Source organism: Schistocerca nitens, chromosome 6 (genome assembly GCF_023898315.1).
Source record: "Schistocerca nitens isolate TAMUIC-IGC-003100 chromosome 6, iqSchNite1.1, whole genome shotgun sequence".
Taxonomy (NCBI): Eukaryota; Metazoa; Arthropoda; class Insecta; order Orthoptera; family Acrididae; genus Schistocerca; species Schistocerca nitens.
Window position 1 is genome coordinate 598,772,384 of NC_064619.1, and position 26,757 is coordinate 598,799,140.

At 42.2% G+C, this 26,757-nt stretch overlaps 1 protein-coding gene across 3 annotated transcripts in view; it reads left to right on the top strand.

Annotated features, from left to right (window-relative positions):
- The window catches only part of LOC126263167 (monocarboxylate transporter 2-like), a 257,848-nt gene that overhangs the window by 66,036 nt on the left and 165,055 nt on the right, over positions 1-26,757 (top strand). For all 3 annotated transcript variants that reach the window (XM_049960210.1, XM_049960209.1, XM_049960211.1), the window contains exon 6: positions 9,210-9,521. In XM_049960210.1, coding sequence (XP_049816167.1) covers positions 9,210-9,521 — 312 coding nt within the window. The remainder of the gene's footprint in view (positions 1-9,209; positions 9,522-26,757) is intronic.

Here is a 26,757-nt window from a genome sequence, read left to right on the forward strand (position 1 = left end):
CTTCTTCCTGTTGGGGCACTTGAGACACGTAGCTTACAATCAGGTGCCGGAAAATTCCGATCACCTCCGGCACCTCATCACGGAAACTTACAGGTCAGTAGTACCGCGAATGCTTCGGTGCGCGAAAAGATGTATGCAGCATTTTACCCAGATTTGTGTAAACCAAAACGGTCATCGCTTGAGCATCTGCTGATATGATAAAATAAGTACAGTATTATACTCCTTATTTCTCTTTCACATTTGTCCGGCCTGCTGTCAAATAGGCCCTTCTTATGGCACGTCCATCCATATAGAGTTTGCGTAGAAAGATATTTCACGTACATTGCGTGCGTAATGTAAAACCAAACAAATGTAAATGATTCGAACGCCACACCATAAGGGGCTCCGGAACGCCCTATACTTGCAATGTTAAATAACGCTTATAAATTACATCTTTCCTCACAAAGTATTTGAGGTAGGAAGTTGAACTTTTCACAGATTATTTATTGGAATATGGGCTACAACTTAACACAGGGATTTTACAAAATTTTAGTTCAGTTATTAAATATGATTTTTTTCAATTGTAATGAAAATTCACAACATTTTTTTTGCAATTTTTTATTTATATATTCAAATAAGGCTGTGTTAAATTATGCAGAAGGTACTGTGTAACATTTACTGAAAGTTTGAAACAAATATGTTTGGAAGATCCTTAGAAAACATGTAATTAGTATGAGAAAATAAAAGTTTTGGGAATCGAGCGACAAAGATTGGATTAACTTTTTAGTGCATTCCAGGTCCACAGGATGGATTATCTTCATCCTCTGCAAACTCCTCGCCCAGCTCCCTCTTGTTCCTCCCCCTGTTTACTCTTGCTTGTACACTCCTGGAAATTGAAATAAGAACACCGTGAATTCATTGTCCCAGGAAGGGGAAACTTTATTGACACATTCCTGGGGTCAGATACATCACATGATCACACTGACAGAACCACAGGCACATAGACACAGGCAACAGAGCATGCACAATGTCGGCACTAGTACAGTGTATATCCACCTTTCGCAGCAATGCAGGCTGCTATTCTCCCATGGAGACGATCGTAGAGATGCTGGATGTAGTCCTGTGGAACGGCTTGCCATGCCATTTCCACCTGGCGCCTCAGTTGGACCAGCGTTCGTGCTGGACGTGCAGACCGCGTGAGACGACGCTTCATCCAGTCCCAAACATGCTCAATGGGGGACAGATCCGGAGATCTTGCTGGCCAGGGTAGTTGACTTACACCTTCTAGAGCACGTTGGGTGGCACGGGATACATGCGGACGTGCATTGTCCTGTTGGAACAGCAAGTTCCCTTGCCGGTGTAGGAATGGTAGAACGATGGGTTCGATGACGGTTTGGATGTACCGTGCTCTATTCAGTGTCCCCTCGACGATCACCAGTGGTGTACGGCCAGTGTAGGAGATCGCTCCCCACACCATGATGCCGGGTGTTGGCCCTGTGTTCCTCGGTCGTATGCAGTCCTGATAGTGGCGCTCACCTGCACGGCGCCAAACACGCATACGACCATCATTGGCACCAAGGCAGAAGCGACTATCATCGCTGAAGACGACACGTCTCCATTCGTCCCTCCATTCACGCCTGTCGCGACACCACTGGAGGCGGGCTGCACGATGTTGGGGCGTGAGCGGAAGACGGCCTAACGGTGTGCGGGTCCGTAGCCCAGCTTCATGGAGACGGTTGCGAATGGTCCCCGCCGATACCCCAGGAGCAACAGTGTCCCTAATTTGCTGGGAAGTGGCGGTGCGGTCCCCTACGGCACTGCGTAGGATCCTACGGTCTTGGCGTGCATCCGTGCGTCGCTGCGGTCCGGTCCCAGGTCGACGGGCACGTGCACCTTCCGCCGACCACTGGCGACAACATCGATGTACTGTGGAGACCTCACGCCCCACGTGTTGAGCAATTCGGCGGTACGTCCACCCGGCCTCCCGCATGCCCACTATACGCCCTCGCTCAAAGTCCGTCAGCTGCACATACGGTTCACGTCCACGCTGTCGCGGCATGCTACCAGTGTTAAAGACTGCGATGGAGCTCCGTATGCCACGGCAAACTGGCTGACACTGACGGCGGCGGTGCACAAATGCTGCGCAGCTAGCGCCATTCGACGGCCAACACCGCGGTTCCTGGTGTGTCCGCTGTGCCGTGCGTGTGATCATTGCTTGTACAGCCCTCTCGCAGTGTCCGGAGCAAGTATGGTGGGTCTGACACACAGGTGTCAATGTGTTCTTTTTTCCATTTCCAGGAGTGTATTTCTAGACTCTTTACAGCCCTGGCTGCAGCCCGAAGGCGTTCATTGTCTAAAGCAAGCATCGCTCGTACCATGTTAGAACCTATCTTCATTCCCATATTTCTAAATACCTTTGGCTTTCCAACATTTCTCCTTTTCTTAAAAGCCTTCAGAGGATTTCTAATAACTTTACTTTTACTCATTATTATACTTCAACAAAACAGAGACTCAAGAAACAGAATTCATTACGAATATTTTCGAGATAACGACAGAGTAAATAAACATGAAACAATCGACAATCACACCAGCGATATATATTGAACCATCACAGATTAGCCACAACAAATACTTTATCTCACATCACTAAAATGTACCTCATGAACACGGACGTTAATAATAACACCATTTGACAGCAGTTTAACAGCGCCACAGTGGGTCACGCCCATGTAGAACACATTTCAAAAAAAATTAAAAATAGTTGTAGTCTTCGGAATTGAATAAATTATATATCTATTAAAAGGTAATAGTCTGCAGATTCAGAAAACGCAAAAAAGTAAAAATTGAACTTTTCATGATTTTGAGCCTTTCCGGAGCCCCTTAAACGCAAGACTTGTCCGCAACGTTCGGTCCGTCCTTACCCAATACGCTGCTGTTCACTGCAACATGACTGTTGCAGAGTATAGCATGTTTAAGTAAGTCTTAACGTGGTCACAATGTCACCGCAGTGTTTCATCGGAGTTTCAATGTCTAATTATCTAGACAGCACACTCATCATTTCCATTGTTTAACAATATTATAACAATAAGGCGTTCTATTACGGTGACGCGGTAAATCTATTATATCTGTGTTTGCTGAACATACCAGACGAACAGATGTTTTCGGGTCAGATATAAAACTGAGGGCTGCATCACCTTGTATATGACAAGAGTGGAAATGTCAAACATTCTAAATTCCATATTTGATATTGGTCTGGAGAACCTAACTTGAATCCAAAAAATTGATAAGGCATTCTGATACCGTAGAAATTTGCTGATCGCCTCATCAATACAAATATAATGAGACAAATTAGAAAATAAACCTTTAATTATTGATTCCCGTTCTCTGCGAAATAATTATGAACTAACTTAGAAAATAAATCTTTCAATATTGATTTCTCTTTTCTTCTAGCGACCAGATGTTTTTAAGTTTACTCTAGAACTTCCAGTGCTGTTGAGGAAGAAATGTCAACACCGTCAACAGGTCTACATCACCAACGGGTCTTCCTGTTTCGTAACAGATAAACGTGGCTGGTCTTTGAGATGAAGTACGGCATGGCATACAGCAGCCTTGGTCTTTCCTCCTTTGAATGACTTTCTTCGTTATTCTGTTTCAGAGTAAGAATTTTTTGTAGCTGTTTGAGATGGACAAGTATGAGACACACTGATCACACTTTATTTCTAGACCTTACATGCGTGCATTAACAACAACGTCTCAGCAGCGGTTTCAAATCAAAGAATGCCTTGCTTGCATTTCTTCTACCATGCATTTCTGGTTATTTGTTTGAAACGTTTTCTCCGTGTTTTGGCATTAGGAACAAATTTAGGACAATTCTAGGGACATATAGCAGAATACTGAGAACACAGCAGCAAAAAAATACACTTAAAACGTTTGAACTTCTACTCTTCCTCCGTAGCCGAGATCGCTAACACACACCAGTGAAGTGGCGCTCTCTTACCAAGTAGCCATTTCGAGTCTTCATAGTGGAAGAAATTTTCGCAATATTTAGATGGCAAGTGAAGGAGAGGTGGAAGCGTACAGTTCCCGATCAAAAGACGGTGCGCCAGTGTCCTGGGTTAATTTCCAAAGGTCTCAGTAATGTGTAGGCTCCCAAATTCAGTTTTCGCAAACCTGCTTCCCAATGCAGTTTCTTATTTGTCTTTTAAATACTTCAGTACTGATTTTGTAAATCCAGTTGTAGCTGCCAGATTTTCTCTTCCACGACAGATTTCCACCCCATTTAAACGCTCACCCGATTTTAAAATTCTTGGGTTGTCAGGATCCGTTTCGTTTCTAAAAACATCATGTTATTTGGATGGAGTGACTGTTTGGGCAGCGAAGGAAAAGAAATATTAGCCTGACGAAGGACTTATGTACGTCATATATTGAACTGAAGCGAAACAGTCATCGTCCTGACCAAACAGATAACCATAACAGCTGATTTCTCAAGGTCATTCATGTTACCAAAATCGATCCAAGTCCTTAACTATGAACATTACACCGAAAAACTGTACCTGAAATTTGGTTTGCCTCCTCGTGTCCGTCGGACGAAGCCATTAAGCATCGCAGTCACCTTGGTGCTACCCCGCATTCAGAGCAACATAATCACTTCGTCAGATTGTAAATAACTCATCACACGCGTCCACGTGACACACATGTGGAATCAGCAAACGAATTCCAGCAGGACCTTTCCCAGGATGGGAATGTGGTATTTTCTCGTGGTCTGTTCCTCAGACTAGGCCTGATTTTACCTTTGAATCTCAGATGGGGATCGAAATGAATACAAGTGTAAACATTATAAATTGTTTACTCTGTTTGAGCCAAATCTTTAGGCTCAAGATTGTACGGACGTCAGAGGAATAAAAAATTGAGTTCTTTGAAATCTTAAACGAACAGTACTAGTGGCGTAAGTGTTTGTAGCCTGTTCTCGTTCCATAGGAAAGAACTGATTGTGACAACGACGCTGATGTAAATACTTTGAAGAACCACACTCAATCGCTAGAGATGCATCCATGTGATTTACAGTTCTGGACTGATTTTTGAAGGTAGAGCGCCACTTTCTATGCTGACTTGCAGATGCACGTTTAATGGACAGCGCAGCAGGGTGTGCTGTTTAGAAAGCCAAAAGGAAGAACAATGAGACGTTTTGCAATTGCCGTCATCCTGTTTGAAAAATATTGACTGCTGTGGATGGAAATTTACAATAAACTGGGCTCTTCAAATCACAGAGGTAAGTCAAAGATTATTGACAAAGAGGTAATCCCGCAGTAGAATCCTACCATGTGAAGGAGACTTATCAAGAAACACCCATCAATAAAACTGTGAAATGCACATTTCGTAGAATAAATATGGAGAGTCTGTCAAGTCATGTCGTCATCGTGCAGTTTAAAGGAGTGTATTCGACTCATTAAAGCGTAAAATGTGTCTGTTTCTTTGTAGTAATGTTATGTAGCTGAAAAGTTGTTAATAACAATGGAGAGCTCCTATTATTCAGGCAACTCGCTTGCGTTTAGAAAGGGAATACCCCGTTCTCATAAACACATATCAAACTATTTATCCCTGTTCTCAATGGTGTTTCTATTCACTAAGAACAAGACGTCTTTAGTTACCAGCTCGTTAAAACATGATAATTCCAATATTAATGTGTGAGTCATCTTGGGCACTGATCACCTGTTATTTTATTCCACCAGTCAAACACCTGGACTGCACTAATTCCCGATCTTTCCTTCAATTACCAATTAATTATTGAGACTATCACAGGAAGAAAACGAGTAACGAAAACATACACTCGTATCACTTATACTCTCTCAGTCGACAAAAACAAGTAAGACAATGACAATAACAATAACAACAGTGAGCTACATCATGTAATTAAATTTATTAAATAGTGTGGATAAAAGCTATTTTGTTGTTAGACAGGTTATCCGTCAGTTCTTCATGCAACTGAAGTATAAGGGAATTGAACTGTCTTACAATATTCTAACGTATGTTACCCATTACATTAATTATATGATATATAACGACGGTAAATGCATGCAAGTAATCAGCTACGTCACATCAGAAAGCCTCATTAAATGCTTAAACTGTGATATTACGTACACGTTGCTGTTGAATGCTATGATAGAGTGGAGTTGAAATCATTCTCGAGGTTTAAAAAGAAATGCGTTACTAAATAATTTATTGTAATTTCCTACTCCTACAGAAATGTTTCGTTTCCCACTTGGTTCAAAGACGTTTTTACGATCCTTGCAAAATACTGTTGGTTATACAATTGAGAAAATTTCGCCAGAGATGGAATTGCAATGGAACTGCAAAGACATACCTCCATGTTCCGCCTCCGTTGGGAGTCAGTTCTCTGACGTAGAGAGCTATAATCTTTGCGTCTTCTGCTGGACCAGGGAAGATGACGGTCGACCACAATGGCGAATTTCTTCTTACTATGTTGTTGATACCGTATGAAACACAAGTTTTGACCAACCGCACTATGAGAACGTTACGTTCTCTCGATCACGCCTCAGATATCTGAAGCAAGACGAAGTATCGATATGCAACAGAAACACTATAAATCTATACATAGAACGTATACTCCCCTTTCCACTTTATTTTCCCTGGACGAGCATATTTATTCAGACTTCCGTCACAAATAAAACTTAAGAATGATCCTTACAATATCGATTCTGATTTTAGTCTGTTGTTACCGTGCAAGTAGTCGTTGATCGTTTGTTCCTGCTGTTGCCCTGTACCACAGTTCGGAAAGGCAAAGTTTATATTGTCACAGTTTATGGTTCAACACCGTTCGAAGTGGCTATACTTAAGTCCACACATTTCAGCTGGTCCTTTTACTAAAGGTTTTCTTCCTCTCCCAAGTCCATATCCGCGATCTAAATTACCAACGTCTGTCTCCTTTAATAACGGAACAATCTGCCAGGTGCTTAACGATGCATCATGCTGAACCGCGATTCCACAACTTCCAAAACGCAGTCGTCAAAGCACTTCCACATTCTTCCATTCCTTGTCTTCTGAAATAGTTCCCGGTTCGTGTTAAATCCTAACTTAAAATTCCCGCACAACCTTAATAAAGTTTCCGAAATCAGCGCACACCGAGTTCACGTGCAGCCACTGCTATCTACGACGTGCACGCCAGTGCCGCTGCTGACTGTCTGTTGTTATACGAAGTCGTCTTTCGTTGTAGCGTATCCTAAGATGTTCTTAATATGCCTAACTGGGCTATCGCGCTACATTAAATATAAAGTAGATCAGTTTTGCATCATACGTTGTATAAAATCATAACAGAAATTTACGCGAATACACTCAATATACGGAACAATTTTTTTCAATTTGTTTGAAATTGAACACGATGTAATTTCTGTGTGATGACTTAGAACTTCGATTTCGTACCGGATGCCACCTTCAACTCCAAATCACTACCTTCTCTAGTTCTGGATCTTGAGGAATAATGGGCTACCATTCCATCACAGACATTCAGATACCACACTGAATGTGTCCCAGCAGACTCCAAGTATCCAAAAGGCGAAGGGTGGACACATGCCATATAAATGTCCATTAACACATGTCCAGATACTTTTGATCAGGTACTGCGTACGATGGTGGCAGCAGAATGAGCCCACAGTCTCCTTCTAATACTAGCTCTCTAAATATACCCAACGTATTTTCGTGATAACTACGCTATCTTCCAAGACTTCCCATTTATGTTTCCCGAGCATTTTTGTTACACTTTCGTAAGGGCTACACCGAACTGTTACGATCCTAGAAGCGTAATCGACATCTGTTTTCACACTTACTTCATAAGGAATGCAAACGCTACAACTATATAACAAAATCATTATTAGTGTATTGGATGTTATTTCTTTTACAGATGCATTGCAGTTTCCTAGAACCCTTAAGACACATCGTTCTATTCGCATTCCCTAATGCTGAATCTACGTCTTCGTCACGTTTTATATCGCTTCTTAGTATTAACTCTTAACACTTCAGCGATGCGAATTGCGCAAGAAGCACACCATTAATCGGATACTATGGGCAAATTTCTCTGTGTTGTGGCATTAACTTGCAACCAACCACTTTGAAAGAGGACTTCTATTCATTACGTGAAACGGAAATTTTCTCCAAGATATTCTGCAATTCATTGCGATCGTTCAACAACGGTACTTTCCTGTTGATCATAGCATCATCAGTGAAAAATATGATGGTGCTGCAGATCCTCTCTGTGAAAAGGTTTTTTTATATGATGAGAATATGAAACGTGGTTATACTTTCCTTGTGGCAGATCTAACAATTAGTTTCGTTACTATTGAATATTCGACGTCTTCTTTAACGTAATGGGTTTTATTAGTCAAGTATTCACCGAACCAGTCACTTATCTGTGGAGATACTCTATATGATCCTAGCGTGACTAGAGGTCAACAGTGTGGGAGAGACTTGCTGTGGGATACGAAAAAACAACTATAGTGAGTGAATGACTTTGTTATAGATATTTTTCAGTTTTTTATGGAACTACAGGGAATGTGTCACAGGGTTGTGGTCTTTATGGAACTTTTTCTAAAGTGGAACGTAAAGAACGACGGATAAAGTGGAGAAGGACTTTTAGAACCTGAAATTATTGCTTGCGTTGTCAAGGAATCGCAGCCTTTTCGACGGGCCATTGTAGTTTGATCGAACTCAACCTACTGTGATATATCAAAAAGCGTAACAAAGAGTGAACAACAACACAAAACTATCTGCTCGTGGTTGCAGAAGTGCACCTATTTCTTGGTGAAACTGGCCCTATTGTGGGACGTACAAAAAGGTTTATAACGAAAGAAAAACCTGTAGAATCTGTAACAATCTGTTTGGTTGTTGCATAGTTGCAAATGTTTGATAGAGCGTAGCGGCCTTAAAGGACCTGAACCTACTCTGCTGTATCCGAAAGTGTAGTACGGTATGGGAAACATACAGAATATCAGACTGTTGATCATTGCAGAATTATAATCGTTTTGGTATTCCTGGACCTACTGTGGGTTGCCCAAAGGCGCTGCAATGACTTGCAGAATCTGAAACTTGCGTTGTTGCGGAATCACAGCCCTTTTGGAAGGGGGTTGGTGGACTTGATGGACCAGGCCCCACAGCAAGTCATGTATGGAGCAGTAAAGTATCGAAGTCTGAGTCTGACAGTATCTTTTGGGTTGTTGCAGAGCCGCAGCCGATGTGGCGACGTGTGGTCGCCTTCATGGACCTGGACCTGCTGCGGAACCCTGTGTACCTGAACGTGCTGCTGGGCACGGCGTGCATGATGACGTCGACGGTGAACTACTCGCTGCTGCTGCCGTTCTACCTGCAGCGCCACGTGGGTCTCTCGATGACCGACACGGCGCTCTGCCTCACCATGATGGCCGCCGGCGACTTCGTGTCGCGTCTCACCGTGCCCCCCATCACGGATCGCATCAAGGCCAGGGCGAGGTACACCTTCTTCCTCGGAGCCTGCTTCATGGCCCTTACGCGATCAGGTGAGTGTACGACCAACCAGCCAGTCCCAGCACAGGTCCTTCACTTTTTGCAGTGTGAAGCATGTTACCACCGGAAATGCTGTTCCGATGAGATTCAGTTTTTCCATTCCCTTTCATCATTACTGACATCGTGTCGGAAAGCACGATATGAGGCTAGATGAATTTCCACTATACAAATCTTGTGGCAACTAAATCACTGGCACACTGACGCAGTAAGATTTTGGGTAAGGCTGTGAACTGATGTTGGGGGATGTTTCCAGAATGATATTTTCACTCTGCAGCGGAGTGTGCGCTGATATGGAACTTCCTGGCAGATTAAAACTGTGTGACCGACCGAGACTCGAACTCGGGACCTTTGCCTTTCGTGGGCAAGTGCTCTACCATCTGAGCTACCAAAGCACGACTCACGCCCGGTACTCACAGCTTTACTTCTGCCAGTATCTCGTCTCCTACCTTCCAAACTTTATACAAGCTCTCCTGCGAACTTTGCAGAACTAGCACTCCTGAAAGAAAGGATACTGCGGAGACATGGCTTAGCCACAGCCTGGGAGATGTTTCCAGAATGATATTTTCACTCTGCAGCGGAGTGTGCGCTGATATGAAACTTCCTGGCAGATTAAAACTGTGTGCCCGACCGAGACTCGAACTCGGGACCTTTGCCTTTCGCGGGCAAGTGCTCTACCATCTGAGCCACCGAAGCACGCCCGGTACTCACAGCTTTACTTCTGCCAGTATCTCGTCTCCTACCTTCCAAACTTTACAGAAGCTCTCCTGCGAACCTTGCAGAATTATCACTCCTGAAAGAAAGGATACTGCGGAGACATGGCTTAGCCACAGCCTGGGAGATGTTTCCAGAATGATATTTTCACTCTGCAGCGGAGTGTGCGCTGATATGAAACTTCCTGGCAGATTAAAACTGTGTGCCCGACCGAGACTCGAACTCGGGACCTTTGCCTTTCGCGGGCAAGTGCTCTACCATCTGAGCCACCGAAGCACGCCCGGTACTCACAGCTTTACTTCTGCCAGTATCTCGTCTCCTACCTTCCAAACTTTACAGAAGCTCTCCTGCGAACCTTGCAGAATTATCACTCCTGAAAGAAAGGATACTGCGGAGACATGGCTTAGCCACAGCCTGGGAGATGTTTCCAGAATGATATTTTCACTCTGCAGCGGAGTGTGCGCTGATATGAAACTTCCTGGCAGATTAAAACTGTGTGCCCGACCGAGACTCGAACTCGGGACCTTTGCCTTTCGCGGGCATGTGCTCTACCATCTGAGCCACCGAAGCACGACTCACGCACGGTGCTCACAGCTTTACTTCTGCCAGTATCTCGTCTCCTACCTTCCAACTCCTATGGAGTTAGACGGAGTTAGTTAGTTAATCAACGGAGATACTGCAGCAAATACCTTTCCTTAAATATGATCGTATACTTTTTATAACTGCATTTGATAGCTCTTGAGAAGACAATTACAGTGATATAGCGTTCGTTAATGCGCACGTCCAAAACTGTCGTAAAAAATTCGAGACATGTCCTACAATGCGAGAGCACGTGGCTGGAAATAGCATTTGCGGTGCAAACAATGTCAAGTAGGCGTCTCGAACCAGGCTGGGTAGTTGTATACCAAAAGGTAGGCCTGAGCTTCGAGAATAAAGATTTATTTGCCCTTCAACCAACTTACGACCTAGATGTAGGTTCACCTACGGATGTTAGATATGGGAATAGGAGATAAGCTAGAATCTAGGGTATCACGAAAGGCTTAGGAAAACTATTTCAAATTTTGGTATCCTCCCATATTACGTGACCTGAAAGAAAGAAATAAACAGTTCGTTTTTCTAAAATGAGTAGGTTTTGCACGCTGCAAAAAGCAAATTCTATGTTCAACATCTGTATATTAGAAGGAATATTTCACCTATTTTTTCCTGTGCTGTGTGCTTCTTAGAGGTAAAATACATGCTGTCGGACAACTATCTGTACCTACATTGGGCGAAATTATATCATATGGGGTACCTTCATTGAACTAGACGCTTTATTAAAAATACTTTGGTCACCACACGTACACCGCAGTATAAAGAAATATCGTCATGCTGAACGTAAGCGCGTAAAGAAACTGTTCTCAGGTACGTGTAGTAAATGTTGGCGACTTATTTGACATTGCAAAGCAATTTCGTGCACACGTAAATGAATAAAGAAATTGCTAACAATGATTTGGTAACCATACAAACACATAACATAAATCTTGTCTTCCAAAATATGGCTTTATCCTTTATTTAAGCTTGTATTGAAACTGTTGACGATGGATTCAAAGGCAAATTTGCAATCGCCGTTCGAAAGGACGATGAACAGATGTAATTACAGTGGATGACATGGTAGAGCCTGCATTGGCGATTCTACGACACATATAGTCTCGCGTAGTTGGCGCTTCGCCATAGACTGCATCTTTGAGTGATCCCCAAAGAAATAAATCACGAGGAGTCGAATTGGGTGACCTCACAGGCCATTTCACAACTGAATTTGGCCCAATCCAACGTCCAGGAAAGTTGTCGTTCAGTATTTGCGTTGCAAAACAGGACGAATGAGCTGGACATCCGCGTTGTTGGAGCCAAATATGCTGTCGAATATCAAGTGTATCTCTTCTAGAAGAACGAGCAGAATTTTCGTCAGAAAGTGTGCGTACGAATGTCCATTTAGAATGCCTGAGATGAAGTGAGGTCCCACAATGTAACTTCCTATGATGCCACACCATACGTTTACGCTCCACGGCCGTTGATATTGCACCTGACGAAGCCATTGTGTATTTTCAGGTGCCCAGTAGGGCACGTTATCCACATTTACATTAGCGTGGTTAGTAAACGTTGCTTCATCGGTAAAGAGCACCCATCGGAAGAACGTAGGATCATCTCTCAGTTTGTGAAGGGCAAACCGACGAATTCTGTACGACATTCGAAATCACGGTCGTCAAGTGCCTGATGTAGTGACAGATGATAGAGTTGGAAATTCTGTCGATGCGGGTGCGAAACACACCCTGATTCCTCATTCCTTGGCAATATGTCTCGAGCCACGGTGCGGATTCCTTAGAGTCGTAGCCAGCACAGTTTCTTAGTGGCCTCTGTCAGTTGCAGTCTTGTTTCTTGCCCTCTTGTTGACGTTCAGACAGGCTGTCCGCACTAGCGTCTTAATAATTCGTTCAGTTGCCTGGCGCTCGGACATAGGCGATCCGGATAGGTAGCCCTACACCGCTGTTCTGCTTCTACGTCGTTTCTTTCACATTCACCGTATAAAAGTAGTATATCAGACTTCTCCTCATTGGTGTACGTGTCTCCACGCAATGCATATTTACGCAGAAATGAGCGGTCTGCAGTACATACAAGGAAACAGGCAAATATGTTGGCATTCTGATACATCGTAGCACGAAAGCTCTGCTTGGCGATGTTTGGACCGCTAATGCCGATTCCGGCCACGGTGCTCCCAAATTCTAGGACATGCTTCGAATTTTTTACGACAGGTGTAAACGTCAACATTAACAAATGCTAAATCACCGTAATTTTCTTCTCAAGAGCTAGCGACTGCAGTTATGAAAAGTATACGTTACCACTTAAAGAAACGTACTTGCTTCAGTATCTCCGTTGGTACCAGCGCTAAAAACATTAACCAAACAAACAAAAAAACAAACAAAAAAAATACATGTCCCTCGAAGCTCTAACATTTGCCGAAGATCGCGTTTCGATATGTGTAACTGTTCACGAAATAAAATGGGTGTCAAGTCTTACGTTCCGCTAAAAACATTAACAAAGTAAAAAAATACGTGCCTCTCGACGCTCTAACATTTGCCGCAAACCACGTTTCGATACGAATAACCTTAAAAAAAAGACGTATTACTCACTCTCTATAGAGGAGGTGGACGTAGAGAGAGGGGACTAGAGGATATACAGAATTCAACATTGTATCAAAATTTGAAAGCAATCGGTCAAGGACTTTGTGAGATACACGATTTTGAAAAAACGAACATTTACATTCTGATTTACACCGAAGAGCCAAAGAAACTGGTACATCAGCCCAATATCATGTAGGGCCCCCGCGAGCAAGCAGAAATGCCGCAACATTGCGTGGCAAGGACTCGACTAATTTCTGAAGTAGTGCTGGAGGGAACTGACACTATGAATCCTGCAGGGCTGTCCATAAATCTGTAATAGTACAAGGGGGCTGAGGTCTCTTCTGAAGGGTACATTGCAAGGATATGCTCAATAATGTTCATGCCAGGGGAGACTGGTGGCCAGTGGAAGTGTTTGAACTCAGAAGAGCGTTCCTGAAGCCATTCTGTAGTAGTTCAGGACGTGTGAGGTGTAGCATTGTCTTGCTGGAATTACCCAACTCTACTCCTCACACCACTGCAGAGCCTCCACCAGCTTGAACAGTCCCCTACTGAAATACAGGGTCTATGGATTCATGAGGTTGTCTCCATACCCGTACACGTCCATCCGCTCAACACAATTTGAAACGAGTCATCTGACCAGGCAACATGTTTCCAATCATCAACAGTCCAATGTCGCTGTTGACGGCCCCAGGTGAGGGGTAAAGCTTTGTGCCGTGCAGTTATCAAGGGTTCAAGAGTGGCCCTTCGGCTCCCAAAGCCCATATGATGTTTCGTTAAATGGTTCGTACGCTGACATTTGTTGATGGCACAGCACTGAAGTCTGCTGCAATTTGCGGAAGGGTTGCACTTTTGTCATGTTGAACGATTCTCTTCATTCGTCGTTGGTCCCGTCCTTGCAGGCCGCATCGATGTTGGAGATTTGGGGTTTTACCGCATTCCTGCTATTCACGGTATACTCGTGAAATGGTCGTACGGGAAAATCCCCACTTCCTCTCTTTCTCGGAGATGCTGAGTCCTATCGCTCGTGCGCCGCTATAACACCACGTTCAAACTCACTTAAATCTTGGTAACCTGCCATTGTAGCAGCAGTAACCGACCTGCCGTATTCTGCTTGTTTACACATCTCTGTATTTGAATACACATGCCTATACCAATTTCTGTGGCGCTTTGATGTGTATAGATACACAACCGTAAAACTACAGATGCCAGCTACTTCCGAGATCAACACTTCAGCCATCACTCAACGTCTCCTATGTCACACACATAAGATCACTGGATAAGATATCAGTAACACTGTTCTAATTGGAATTCAGTTGATCGTGTAGAGATGACCAACCATCACAGACGTTAGTCATATCACTGAAGTGATCTCACTGTGCCAGTTGGTGTGACGGAATCTCCACAGTAAGATGGGTTGAAATAGAAACGTAACCGAATGGTAGAAAGGTGGCAGTGGTAAGTTCGTATGTGAGCAAACTCCTGAGGTCACCGGTCCCTAGGCTTCCACATAACTTAATTAAACTACCCTTAGACTGCGCGTTTACCCAGCGCGGCATGGTTGAAAGGAAACATCGTGTTTGCTCGTCCCATGACCACATCACGACTGAAGTTGCCACAGTTGGCTGTGTTCCAACGCCTACTCTCATTGTGTCGACAAAGAATGGTGTAACAGTCATAGCAGCCTAATACGTAGTAAGCAGAGTGATCTTCTCATTTTGCAGTCAACCATTTTGAGTGGTGGACGTCAAAAATGTCAAAATGTTTTATGTTATCAACCTGTTTTGTATTTAAATTATCATACCATATGCTGCATCGTATTTAAAAATATGAAAAATACCCCTTACTCACAAAAGTATGTAGTTATTATGGTATGCCCAGATTGTAGTATTTCTTCACTAAAAATTGTTTATAAATGATGAAAAGAGATGTACTTTATAAAACTGTTATAAATTTGTTTTTGGTCCCATATAAGTGACAGTGCACGTGATTTAAACAAAACTCACTAAAGTCTCCAAAATCTATAAAAAATCGCTGAATAAAGTAACCTAAGAAAAATGAAGTTTTCGATATTATTTGCAAGGATAATAATTATTACAACTGGACAGTACATTACAGTCTGCCTAATGTCTGCAGTTCTTTATCACCTAACACTTGTGTTTTAAAGCAGAGTACATTTTACTATAGCATGGAAGTGCCTTAGATGGTTTTATCCTCCAATATGAAAACAATGTAGGTCTTTTGTTGAGTACCATATTCAGCAATCATGCTATAAAACCTTTTATCTCATTTATTGTGACATTCTTCCATTTTTATATGGGCTGGATATAGGCGAAAGATGTTTAGAAGTAAATTGCTTAACTGAGCGATTTGTTTTGGTGACAATTACCTGCAGTAACGTTGCAGTGAAAACTAAATTGGAATATTCAACTGCAGAAAATTCCACTGGCGGCATATGCTTCGGTCCACGCACATCGTGAAATGCATGCAGCAGCGGCTGTAGGGTTTCAGGTGGAATCACTTCAGTACACTGTGTATTTTACAATCTGTCTCTACTTTCAGTCAGTGTACCAGAAAGAACATCACTGTCACTTTATGAACCGCTGCTACTTTCACTAAAATAGTATGTTTCACAAATATTTTTCAGTAACTCACGAACTTCATTGTTGAACACATTTTAAAAACATTGCAAAATCGAATGAAATAAACAAACTGAAAACATTAACTAAAAGAGAAACAGCACAAAAAGAATATTAAATAACCATACTGCAGAAAAATAACGACGTCAGATGAAATGAAAAATGTAAGCAAGTATTACGAAGCATCATGTCAATAAACGAATAATGCAGTAGCAGAGCTATCGCTGTACATATAAAGCGAAACGTTGAGCATCAATATTAAACACGCTACTTACGTCTAGCGGCAAATTTATAGAGAAAGCGGAGGTGAATAAAGGGTTAAAAACGTCGAAAACTATAGGGGCTGGCGACGACTGTCAGGCCTTTTCAGTTACTGTCCATATAAAAAATGACAGCACATGCTGCTGCCAGTGAAAGCAAATCCTTCTTAACCAAAGACCAAGCGAGCTTTGGTTGTAATGGACGTCTGAAGTCGTGTGCTTCGCAATAGCCGTTGCTCACAGTCACTGGTAAAGCTGCATGTCTTCTTTGTGGAAAACAACACAGACACGAGAAAGCGATCGACTGGAGGAGTACGACGTTTTGGGTTCAAATGGCTCTGAGCACTATGGGACTTAACATCAGAGATCATCAGTCCCCTAAACTTAGAATTACTTAAATCTAACTAACCTAAGGACATCACACACATCCATCCCCGAGGCAGGATTCGAACCTGCGACCGTAGTGGTCGCGCGATTCCAGACTGAAGCGCCTAGAACCGCTCGGCCACTGCAGCCGGCGACGTTTTGGGGTGTTTTCCGTACCATGACTAGGGCCTCTCATACATATTACCGTGAGAATGAGGCAGAACATTTGTTTGAACATTCTTGGTGACCAAGAGTTGTCCTTTCTTCTGCAGCTTCGTGATGAGAATGCTGTTGACATTGCCATCTTCCAAGATGACAACATCTGTGTTCACAAGAATGCACACATATGTTTCCAGACTGATGAATACTCAGGGACCCTATCGCACATCTACTGGACTCTTTCACACCTGATCTGAACCCCACACAAAATTCTGGGATTACTTGAGAGTTGTACATATACTGTCAGAAAAAAATAGCAACACCAATAATAATCAATGTAAAGTAAACAAATTTCGGGAATACATTTATCTAGGTAACATATTTAAGGCATCAACATTACAAGATCACAGATAATTCAACTGCAACGTGAGCCATTCCAAAAATGTTGGTACATGAATAACCGGTGTAGTCGCTAGAATGTTGAATGCAAGTATACAAATGTGCATACATTGCGTCGCGCAGATCTCAGTTTCTGGGATGGAATTTCATGCCAGCTGCAGTTGGTTAGTCAGTTAGTCAGTACAGGGGCAGTTAATGCTAGTTATGGATTAGTCGGTACAGGGACAGTTAATACTAGTTATGGTTGACGGTGGAGTAGCCATTCGGCGATATCCCATATGTTCTCAATTGGAGACAGATCTGGTGATCGATCAGGTCGAGGAAACACGCCAACTCTCTGTAGAGTATGTCAGTTTAGAACAGCGGTATGTGGCCAACAGTTACCCTGCTGGCAAACCCCGCTGGAATGGTGCTCGTGAATGGTAGCACAACAGGTCGAATCACCAGATAAACGTACAAATATACAATCAGAGTTTCTTGCTGTCATACAAAAACGCACCCTAGATTATGACTCAGTGTATCTAGCATGCCAACAAGTTGGTTGCAGGTCCTCAGCAGCCCTAACTAATACTCGGCCATCATTGGCACCGAGAAGGAGCTAGTTTTCATCAGAAAACACAACAAACTTCCTCCCTGCCCTCCAATGAGCTCTCGCTTGACACCACTGAAGGCGCAAACGGTGGTGGTTTGAGGGCCAGCGGGATCTCCACTACATGGCATCTGACTCGGAGCTGTCCCTGAAGTAATTGATTTATATCTGTTCTTTGTGTCACTGTGGTGCCAGCTGCTGCTCAGATTGCTGCTACAGATTCATATGATGCGTCAGAGCCATACGGCGAACACAGTGGTTTTCCCTCTCTAGGTGAAGTGGCCGTCCGGAATCCAGTCTTCTTCCGACCGTGCATTCCCGCGGTCAATGCTCCCACCAGTCATGTGCAGAGCCTACATTCGTACCAAGCCTTTCGCAATATCGCAGAAGGAGCATCTCCTTTCTCCTGTTCCTATTACACGACCACGTTCAAACTCAGTGTTGATAATGGCGTCTTTGACCCCTTAAAGGTGTTCTTGACTAACATCAGATCACCAGGTCCAATCTCAAATGTAGCTAATGCTCACGACGATTTAGGCGTGTATTTTCGGTAAACCTGCTTTGCGTCCTACTAGCGCCTCTCTTATGCGACTGGCGTAAAATTTGAATAGACTTAATATTTCAGACGTTGAATATATGTGTAGGGTGATTCAGCTCCCTCTACCGCTGCGTATTACGCAACCCGTAACACCTTCAAATACTAGCGCAAGATTTTCATATTCTCTCGCTCTCTCTGTGCGAACTATTACTCCCACAGAAGAAATAAACTCAGTCTTATTGTAGGAAGTTTAATGTAGTCAAAACTGTACTGGAATTCGTTTTCGATAGAGGCTTTCGTTCTCGAATCATCGAAGAAAAACGTACAAAATTAACATTCAAACGCGTTTTTCCTGAATAACTCGAAAACTGTGGCCTCCAGCAAACACAAATTTCCCGGTAATTAAACTGCATCATATTTCCTATCAAAAGGCCTTGTTTTTTTCTGGCTAACAGTTTGCGCGTAGCGAGTGATATAATATGAAAACCTTGCGCATGATATTTGAAGGCGTTGCATGTTGCACAAAGCCCAGCGGTAGGGTCGGCTGAATTACCCTACAAACGTATGCGAGTTTAGTACAGCTGTCGTCATTACTCGCTTCCCATTTTCAGTTGCTTCCCTTCCATTCAGTGTCCATATTGATAACCTGTATTCTGCACTGCTTAATCTATACACTGTTTCCATGTTCTTGCCGGTCTACCACTTTTCCTTCATCTAGGGGATATCCACCGCCATAATCGTCTCTACCTTCTTGCGCCACACATCCTTTCAAGCTCTCCATACTAAAATAGCTTTTCTGTTTCAGTTGCCTTTATAATAGTTTTCCAACTTCCGTTTTCCTACGTATTTCGTCATTTCTTGTAGGATCCAATCTCGATATTCCGCTACTCCACCTTCTGTAGTCCATTTACATTGCAAGAATCCTCTTTTTCACTCTTTCATTAATTTTCTAGGTTTCTGACTCATATGTAGCAAAACTTTCCACAATTGTATGGTATATTCATTTTTTTATATTGATTATTAGTTCTTTATTCTATAAGGCAGAATTCAACTGTCGTTCTGCCTTCTCGCTTTGTCCAACTTTATTTTATTTCTTCTGTGCTCCTTCCACAAACAGGTAGTGTTACCCAAAGCTTTGCTTCTGTCAACTCGCCAACATCTGTTACCGGATCCATTGTCTCATTTTCTCTCATCGTAAGATATTCTGTTTTGCAAGATTTACTGAAAGATGGCAATTGTCATATCCTTCACTGAGATTGCGTAGCATATATTCAACATCTTCAACATTTGTTAGAATGATCAGTTTGTCGTCTGTAAAAAGTAAGAAACACAACGTTTCTATTCCAACAAGAATTCCCATACCACCGCATTTACATTTACATTGTCGTAAAGCAACCTCTAAATAGATTTTGAAGAGAGTTGGAGTCCTTTTTTGATTTCAAATTCAACGGTTACCTGTTTACTGGCTTTGTATGACTGGTGCATCGACTATAAAATTCTCTCACGGCTAATGCATATCTTACAGATATCATTCTTCAACATGCTCTCCCACATCTTACTTAGCAGGACCTTGTCGCAAGCTGTATGTATATCCGTGAATAACAAATGAGTAGTCGATTTCTAGCCATTCTCTTCTAAGTTAAATTTTGTGAAGTAAATATTCCGTCAATGTAGGAGCTTCCAGGTGGAAATCCATTTTACTCTTCTCTTTCTCCTACGAGTTCTTCTATCCGCTTCTTTAAGGCTCTATCGTACCATCTAGCTTCTGAAGACATCGCATTAAACCCTCTGTAATTTTTGCATTCTCTCCAGTAATATTTTCATATGTGGAAGCAATACATGCTTTTCCCCATTCACAGGGGTCAGATCTACTTTTAAACATTTATCAGAGAGCCTTGCCCCTCCGAATTGAGGCCATTTTGAAGGCTTTGTTACACGGTATTAGAGAAACGTATCTTGGGGTTAATAGGTTTTTGTCCGTTGTGTTTACGTATACAGTGTGTAATAAAATTATACCGAGAGACTTCGAGGATGTCTTGAGGGTCCTGAGGAACAAATTGAGAACAGAGACTTATGGTCAGAACCGTTGTTGAGCGACACTACAGAGTGTCGAAGTTGGAGAGCTGAACAGTTGCTGTTACTTCGCCTACCTAAGTATTTCTCCAACAGTTTCGCGCTAAATAGATCCTTGATAATGCCAACAGTTCTTACTTAAATCCTGTCTCTTCTGTTTACGCAACTCGATAAAAGCCCTAGAGCGAGAATATTGGTCGCAATAGCGATGTATAAGTGGCCATCTTAGCGCATTTCCTTAGCATTCCCTGAAGACGAAAGAAAAATTAAAAAAACTTATTTACGATTTGTTGGCCTAGAGGAAGTGCTGGAAAAGGTTAAGTGGAGCAACTTTTTGTAAATCCTCGGAAAAATAGGTGAATGCTGTAGGCAAAAACAGGTAATACACAATATGTAAAGAACCTAAATGGAACCACTATAAGAATGACTGAACACGATCTGTGGCCACATAGGGATGTGTCTGCGATAACCATTCCGATACTGATCAACACATTCCGCTTGCAGATGTTACGTCGTTTTTGGTTTTGTCTTTTGAAGAAATGCGTTCTGGTCGTGGTTATCAGCAACCACGTTGGTAACTGAATGGTACTCGAAGGGAATGCTGTGGACTTGAGAGAGCGTTCGATGAAAGTCTTTCTGAAAATATTGAGAAATTGTTCGCAGAACTTTAGATCTTTTAATTTCGCAATACTCTCTGATGACCTCTCATAATAACTTAATTTCAAAAATCAGTAGGTATTTTTAACAGCAAAAAATACACTATATTGTTTTAATGTTAAGAGAACTATGGTAAAAGAAACTCCTTCATAAAAGAGGAAGGGCTTGAAGGAGAACTTTCCATTGCTCACAGAAGGAGATGAGACCCAAAACTTAGACAACGTTACTTGTAGTCAAAACGGCACTGCCGATCAGAAGGTTGAACATGTGACAGCTATCGTATCTGTCAAAAAAGCTTCAGTAAGCAGGTGATACATTTAGAGATAATTTACTTCGGCAGATAAGCCATGTTACAAAATTCCGCGGAATTTCCAAGGAAACACCTTATCTCATAACAGGAAAGTACCACACTAGAACGCTTGAAATATCGCTGTGCGGGAACCAGCTTGCTATCATATTGATTCGTACGATATAGGGGAGTGCGATATGTAGGGCAGCAGTAAAAGGCACGCATTGTATATTGAAACGTATCATCCCTAGATGCATTAACTAATAATTAAATGACAGAATGATCGGAAATTCGGAAACAACAGTACTCCGATAGATTGAAGAATTATTTAAAAATCCGAATGTTAAATCAGAAGTAGTTATTATTTACGGGGTTCATAGAAGACCCAAATCGAGTTATAAAAAAGATTCTAAAATACTGTACGACTGTTATTTCATATTTTAACTTAGACACCTTATCGGACGAATGTGATATGAAGAAGATTGACAGTAAGCCGATCACAGTAAATACACAACACAGTTTGTAATTTGTTTGTCTTTCACGATTTATCTAAATTAGTACAAGTTGATGTCACGAAAATGTAATTTTTGCTTTAGAAAAAGAACTTTTCTTTTTCTTTAACTTGCACATGATTAAATATTGTGGCGCTATATCAATGAACAACTTCGTTTCTGAGCGCAACTCTAGCGAGAAGCTGGGCCGAAATGTACCAAGCACGAGAGCTAGGAGTGTGGTTTACGTATCCTCGTTCGGACAATGCGAGTAATACGCTGATTACATTTTTTCTACCAAGCACTAAGTACGCGCTATTATCATTCATGTATGTTAAAAAAGTTCACTGATCTGTCTACCAGTGTGCTGCAAGATAACCTTGCTGAGTGGGATCTTGCGCATAGAAGGCGGAGCTTCTGCAAAGAATATTCACTTGATCCTTTAAAGGCCGAACCGTGAAGTGTAGATAGCAGTCAAGCATCAATCACACTGCACGCAAGTAGGTGAAACCGTCCTAGGTGTAATATGGCACGAAATCGTCTCCCAGATTCTACACTGATCGAATACTAATGAAATGACACAGTTTCACAGTTACTGGTCCCATAGCGATATGATTTTATGCATGTAGTTTGGAGCGGCGAATGAAAATTTGTACCAAGGCCAGGAATCGAACCAGGGTTCTATTCAAATTTTCTCTCGCCACTTCAGTCTGTATATATAAAACCAATCGAATAGTTTACAGGAAAGCTACTAGATGGAGATGTCCAACTCAGACAGTCATTTGACGGGTACCCTTGTCATTATCGTCAAGACCCTAACTACAGTACCTTTCTGAAGCCCTTCTATGAAGTCTGAGGTTCGGCTTATGGGTCAGTAGGAACAGGTTTCAATGACAGTTTTGTTGGTTTTTATGAATATCGAAACTCAGTCCTCTGGATTTTAAAGCGACATATGCACATATTGTAATATAGCTGAAGAAAAGTTTTATTCACAAGCCGGCCGGCGTGGCCGACCGGTTCTAAGCGCTACAGTCGGGAACCGCGCGACCGCTACGGTTGCAGGTTCGAATCCTGCCTCGGGCATGGATGTGTGTGATGTCCTTAGGTTAGTTAGGTATAAGTAGTTCTATTCTAGGGGACTGATGACCACAGCAGCTAAGTCCCATAGTGCTCAGAGCCATTTGAACCATTTGAACCGTTAAAAGAGAACTAGGTCCGCGTTATATTCTTACATTGAACTTTAAAACTGGATTGGCAGCTAAGGGAATTTAACCTCTGTGGGTACTTTAGAACTGTGTGATGATGATAATGAATATCGTTATGCCTTCAGCTGCCAGAGATGGATGGAAGGAATTGGGATATCAATTGAATGACTGTAAACAGTGAGTTCTAGTGTAGTAGGAGCTGGTTTGTTCTTATATTTTGGACGTATATGGGATAGATCTTAGTGCAGTTGTGGCAGGGAAGTGTGTATTTCAGGTAGGAGCTGATTTTGTGGGGGTGTTGGTACTTGAAATAAGGACGGGTGGCAGAGTTTTCGAACTGGATTTGATGGTGCTCAAAGTATTGTAGGCATTCGTAGGATATTAGTTTGGGTAGACGGAACGAATGCTTAAGTGGTTAGCATCAACTTCAGTCAAGGTGTCCTACATGACGGAAGCAGTGATGAAAGGATTGGAAGGTACCGGGCTAGTGTTAGATCTGGGTGTAGCTGTTCTCACTATAAAAATTCCAATCAGCATAGAAGTAACCTTGGGTTCATTTAGGTAGGATATTCCGGGGCTGGGTTCGTTGGTGTGGAGCAAGAGTTAGAATTGGCAGTAGTTGCGAGGTCTTCCTCTGCTTTTGTATCCGTCCATTAGTTTCCACAATAGTGCTGTTTTGAGAAGATTTCCATCTTTCGTGTGTAGAACATGAAGCGCAGGCTTCAGTCTTCTTTCAGCAACGATTTTGTGCAGGCTGAATTTCATCATTTGAAACTTTGTTGCGGTAATTGACGTTCAAAATGTGCTTCAAACATCGTTGGTGAAAAACATTGAGCTTATGTGCCGAATTTCCTGACATTTTCCAGGTCTCACAAGCTTACATGGCCATTAGTAAGATGACAGAAGAGCGCAGCTGGAACTTTGTGGACGTAGTTATAGAGCTATATGGGTCGCATTTGACTGGAGACTGTAGAAGCATTCGCATCTAGGCTGCTGATGTCTGCATCTACGTTGGCGTTGTTACAGATAAGGCTGCCGAGATATGGTAAACGATGGGCACCTCGTGGTACGTTCTATTGCACTGCAATTTGAGTCCTGTTGAACTGCCATTCCATCCAGCATCGTACTCATTACATATGTTTTTAGATAGGGTCTGCCTTTAGCAAAACACGATTTTGTTTTTTAACCCAAACATGTTTCACTGCAGTTGCAGCATCTTCAGTGGGCTTTTATTTTTCATCTGTTAAAGATAGAGTATTATTTGTTGTTTGTATACATGTACCTATTAGTCTTTAAATCGTAATTACAGATATTTGAAAAAACACAAAACTTATGAATTCATACCTTTTTTTTACCACATGGTGTGGTTTTTCTGATGTGTTGTGTTACTACAGTGACCGTTTTGTTCCACAGTTTCTGATCTGCAACCACTTATACCTTAAATAGATAAATTGTTTAAGTTAAAATTACGATTTCAAAACTTGTTATTTCTATGCCTGAATTTATTTTATTCTCTCTCTCTCTCTTTCTCTGTGTGTGTGTGTGTGTGTGTGTGTGTGTGTGTGTGGTGTCTATTTACATAATTTTTCACTTACATTTTCTTTTTATTCATCATGTCACTGTAGTAACACAACACATCAGAAAAACCACACCATGTGGTACGAAAAAGGTATGAATTCATAAGTTATGTGTTTTTTCAAATATCTGTAATTACGATTTAAAAACTAATAGCTACATGTATACAAACAGCAAATAACACTCTTTATCATTAATAGATAAAAAATAAAAGCTCACTTAAGATGCTGCAACTGCAGTGAAACATGTTCGGGTTAAAAAACAAAACTTTGTTTTGCTAGAGGCGGACCCTATCCAAAAACATATGTATTGTTAAAGCAAACACGGAAGAAAAGAGCTTCAACCCCAAGATGATTATTGTACTCATTAGTTGTACACTTTGTGGGATTTTTGGCAGAAAAACGATGTCGCCAGCAAAATCCAGATCCGTAAGCCTAATTTCCTCATTCATACGTATTCTCGTGTTGAAGTTGTCTGCAGTTTTTATGATTATGGAATCAACGACTAATATAAAAAGCAGTGATAACAAAATGCAGCGTTGTCTGACGCCTGAGAGAACAGTGAAGAAAGAGGCGTTCCTCTCCTCTATTCTTACACAGCAACTCAATCAAATACCAAGTTCGGCTTCGAATATATCGCTCTTTCTGTGTTCCTCTCCGTCATCCAATTGTCTCTTCAGCACGTGTACTCACACTATCCTCGAATTTAAATTACTGCGTCTCATGTCTTTAGGTAGATTTTTAAGTGTCTAGGTTCGATTCGTAAGACTGATTATGAATGGATTTTCCACTTCCTTGCGTTTTATCCTTCGCCACATCAGATGGTTACTTAGATTGTCGGTGTTGCTGCGATTTGAATTTCACTCATTCGTAGAAACGGCGCGACGCAAGATCCACAACACAACAGGTAGGTGTATTAGGTGACTGTTAAGGTAGTAAAAAAAAAAAAAGTTGGAAACAGTTGGGTACTTGGCAGAACGATTAAACAAGCTACAAACAATCCTGTTGGAAGAACATCTACAACTCAGTATTGTAGCAGAGGTTGAAAATACCGCTTCAGTTGTAAATTACCTTATTTTCACACGACCGGTGTCGGACTGTTATAAGCCCATTCTCAGGTGTCGTAGCTGTGCTGTGATCCCCGAGCGCCGCGTAGACCAGTCAGGGAGTTCTGCGCTCATAGGCAGCACGCCGCGCCTGGTACACGCGGCGCTCGGGGACCACAGCACAGCTACGGCACCTGAGGATGGTCTTACAACAGTCCGAAACCGGTCGTGTGAAAATAAAGTAATTTACAACCGAAGTAGTATTTTCAATTTCTGCGACTAAAATAGCGTTGTAGGCGAACTGAATAGTGTTTAGGGTAGTCAGCACTTCTATACTGACTACCCTTGGATGGTGCTACCTTGTGACATTTCAGGTATGTGAAGGATCATTTATAGATAAGATGATCGTTGGGGATTCTCTAAAGAGGAAAATGAGATACGTGGAAAAATCGTTGTTACAGATGCGAACGGCAGTCCAAATTTCAAGATGTGTCATTATTTACCGTTCGATCTCATCAGCTGTGATTCCATCCCTGACCAGTGAGATGAGAATCAGCAACGTCGGGCATATTGTACTGAAATGTGATGGGGATGGGACATAGAGCTGAGAGTAGCATGGAATGAAGCACCGCTGTTCTGGTCACAGACGGGTAATCGGTCGGACCGACCGCCGTCTCATTCTACTCCAGTGACGTAGGGTTGAAGGTTTAGCAGGCCTGATGCCGCTACTGCTCTTCATGTAGCTTCTATTTGGTATTACGATCCTGAGTGCACCACTTTTATGTCCTCCCACTACGAATAAAAACCTGATAATACCAGGAGTCGAACGCGTATCACCGCATGGCCATTACCACTCCGACCACCAGCTTCAGAGGCAAACTGGCATGGTACTGGTGGGCTTCAAAGTGTTCCTCAGTAGAATTGCCAGTAATGAAATCTTATCTATGTAAGGTTTGGTAGATACGAAGTTTAAGTGAATGATTGCAGATCTTCTGAACATTAATGGTTCAGGGACGTAGGATAACCTTGAGATAGCTGGAAAGTACATGTAGTGAGGTAGTTGATTTGAAGGAGTGCGCAG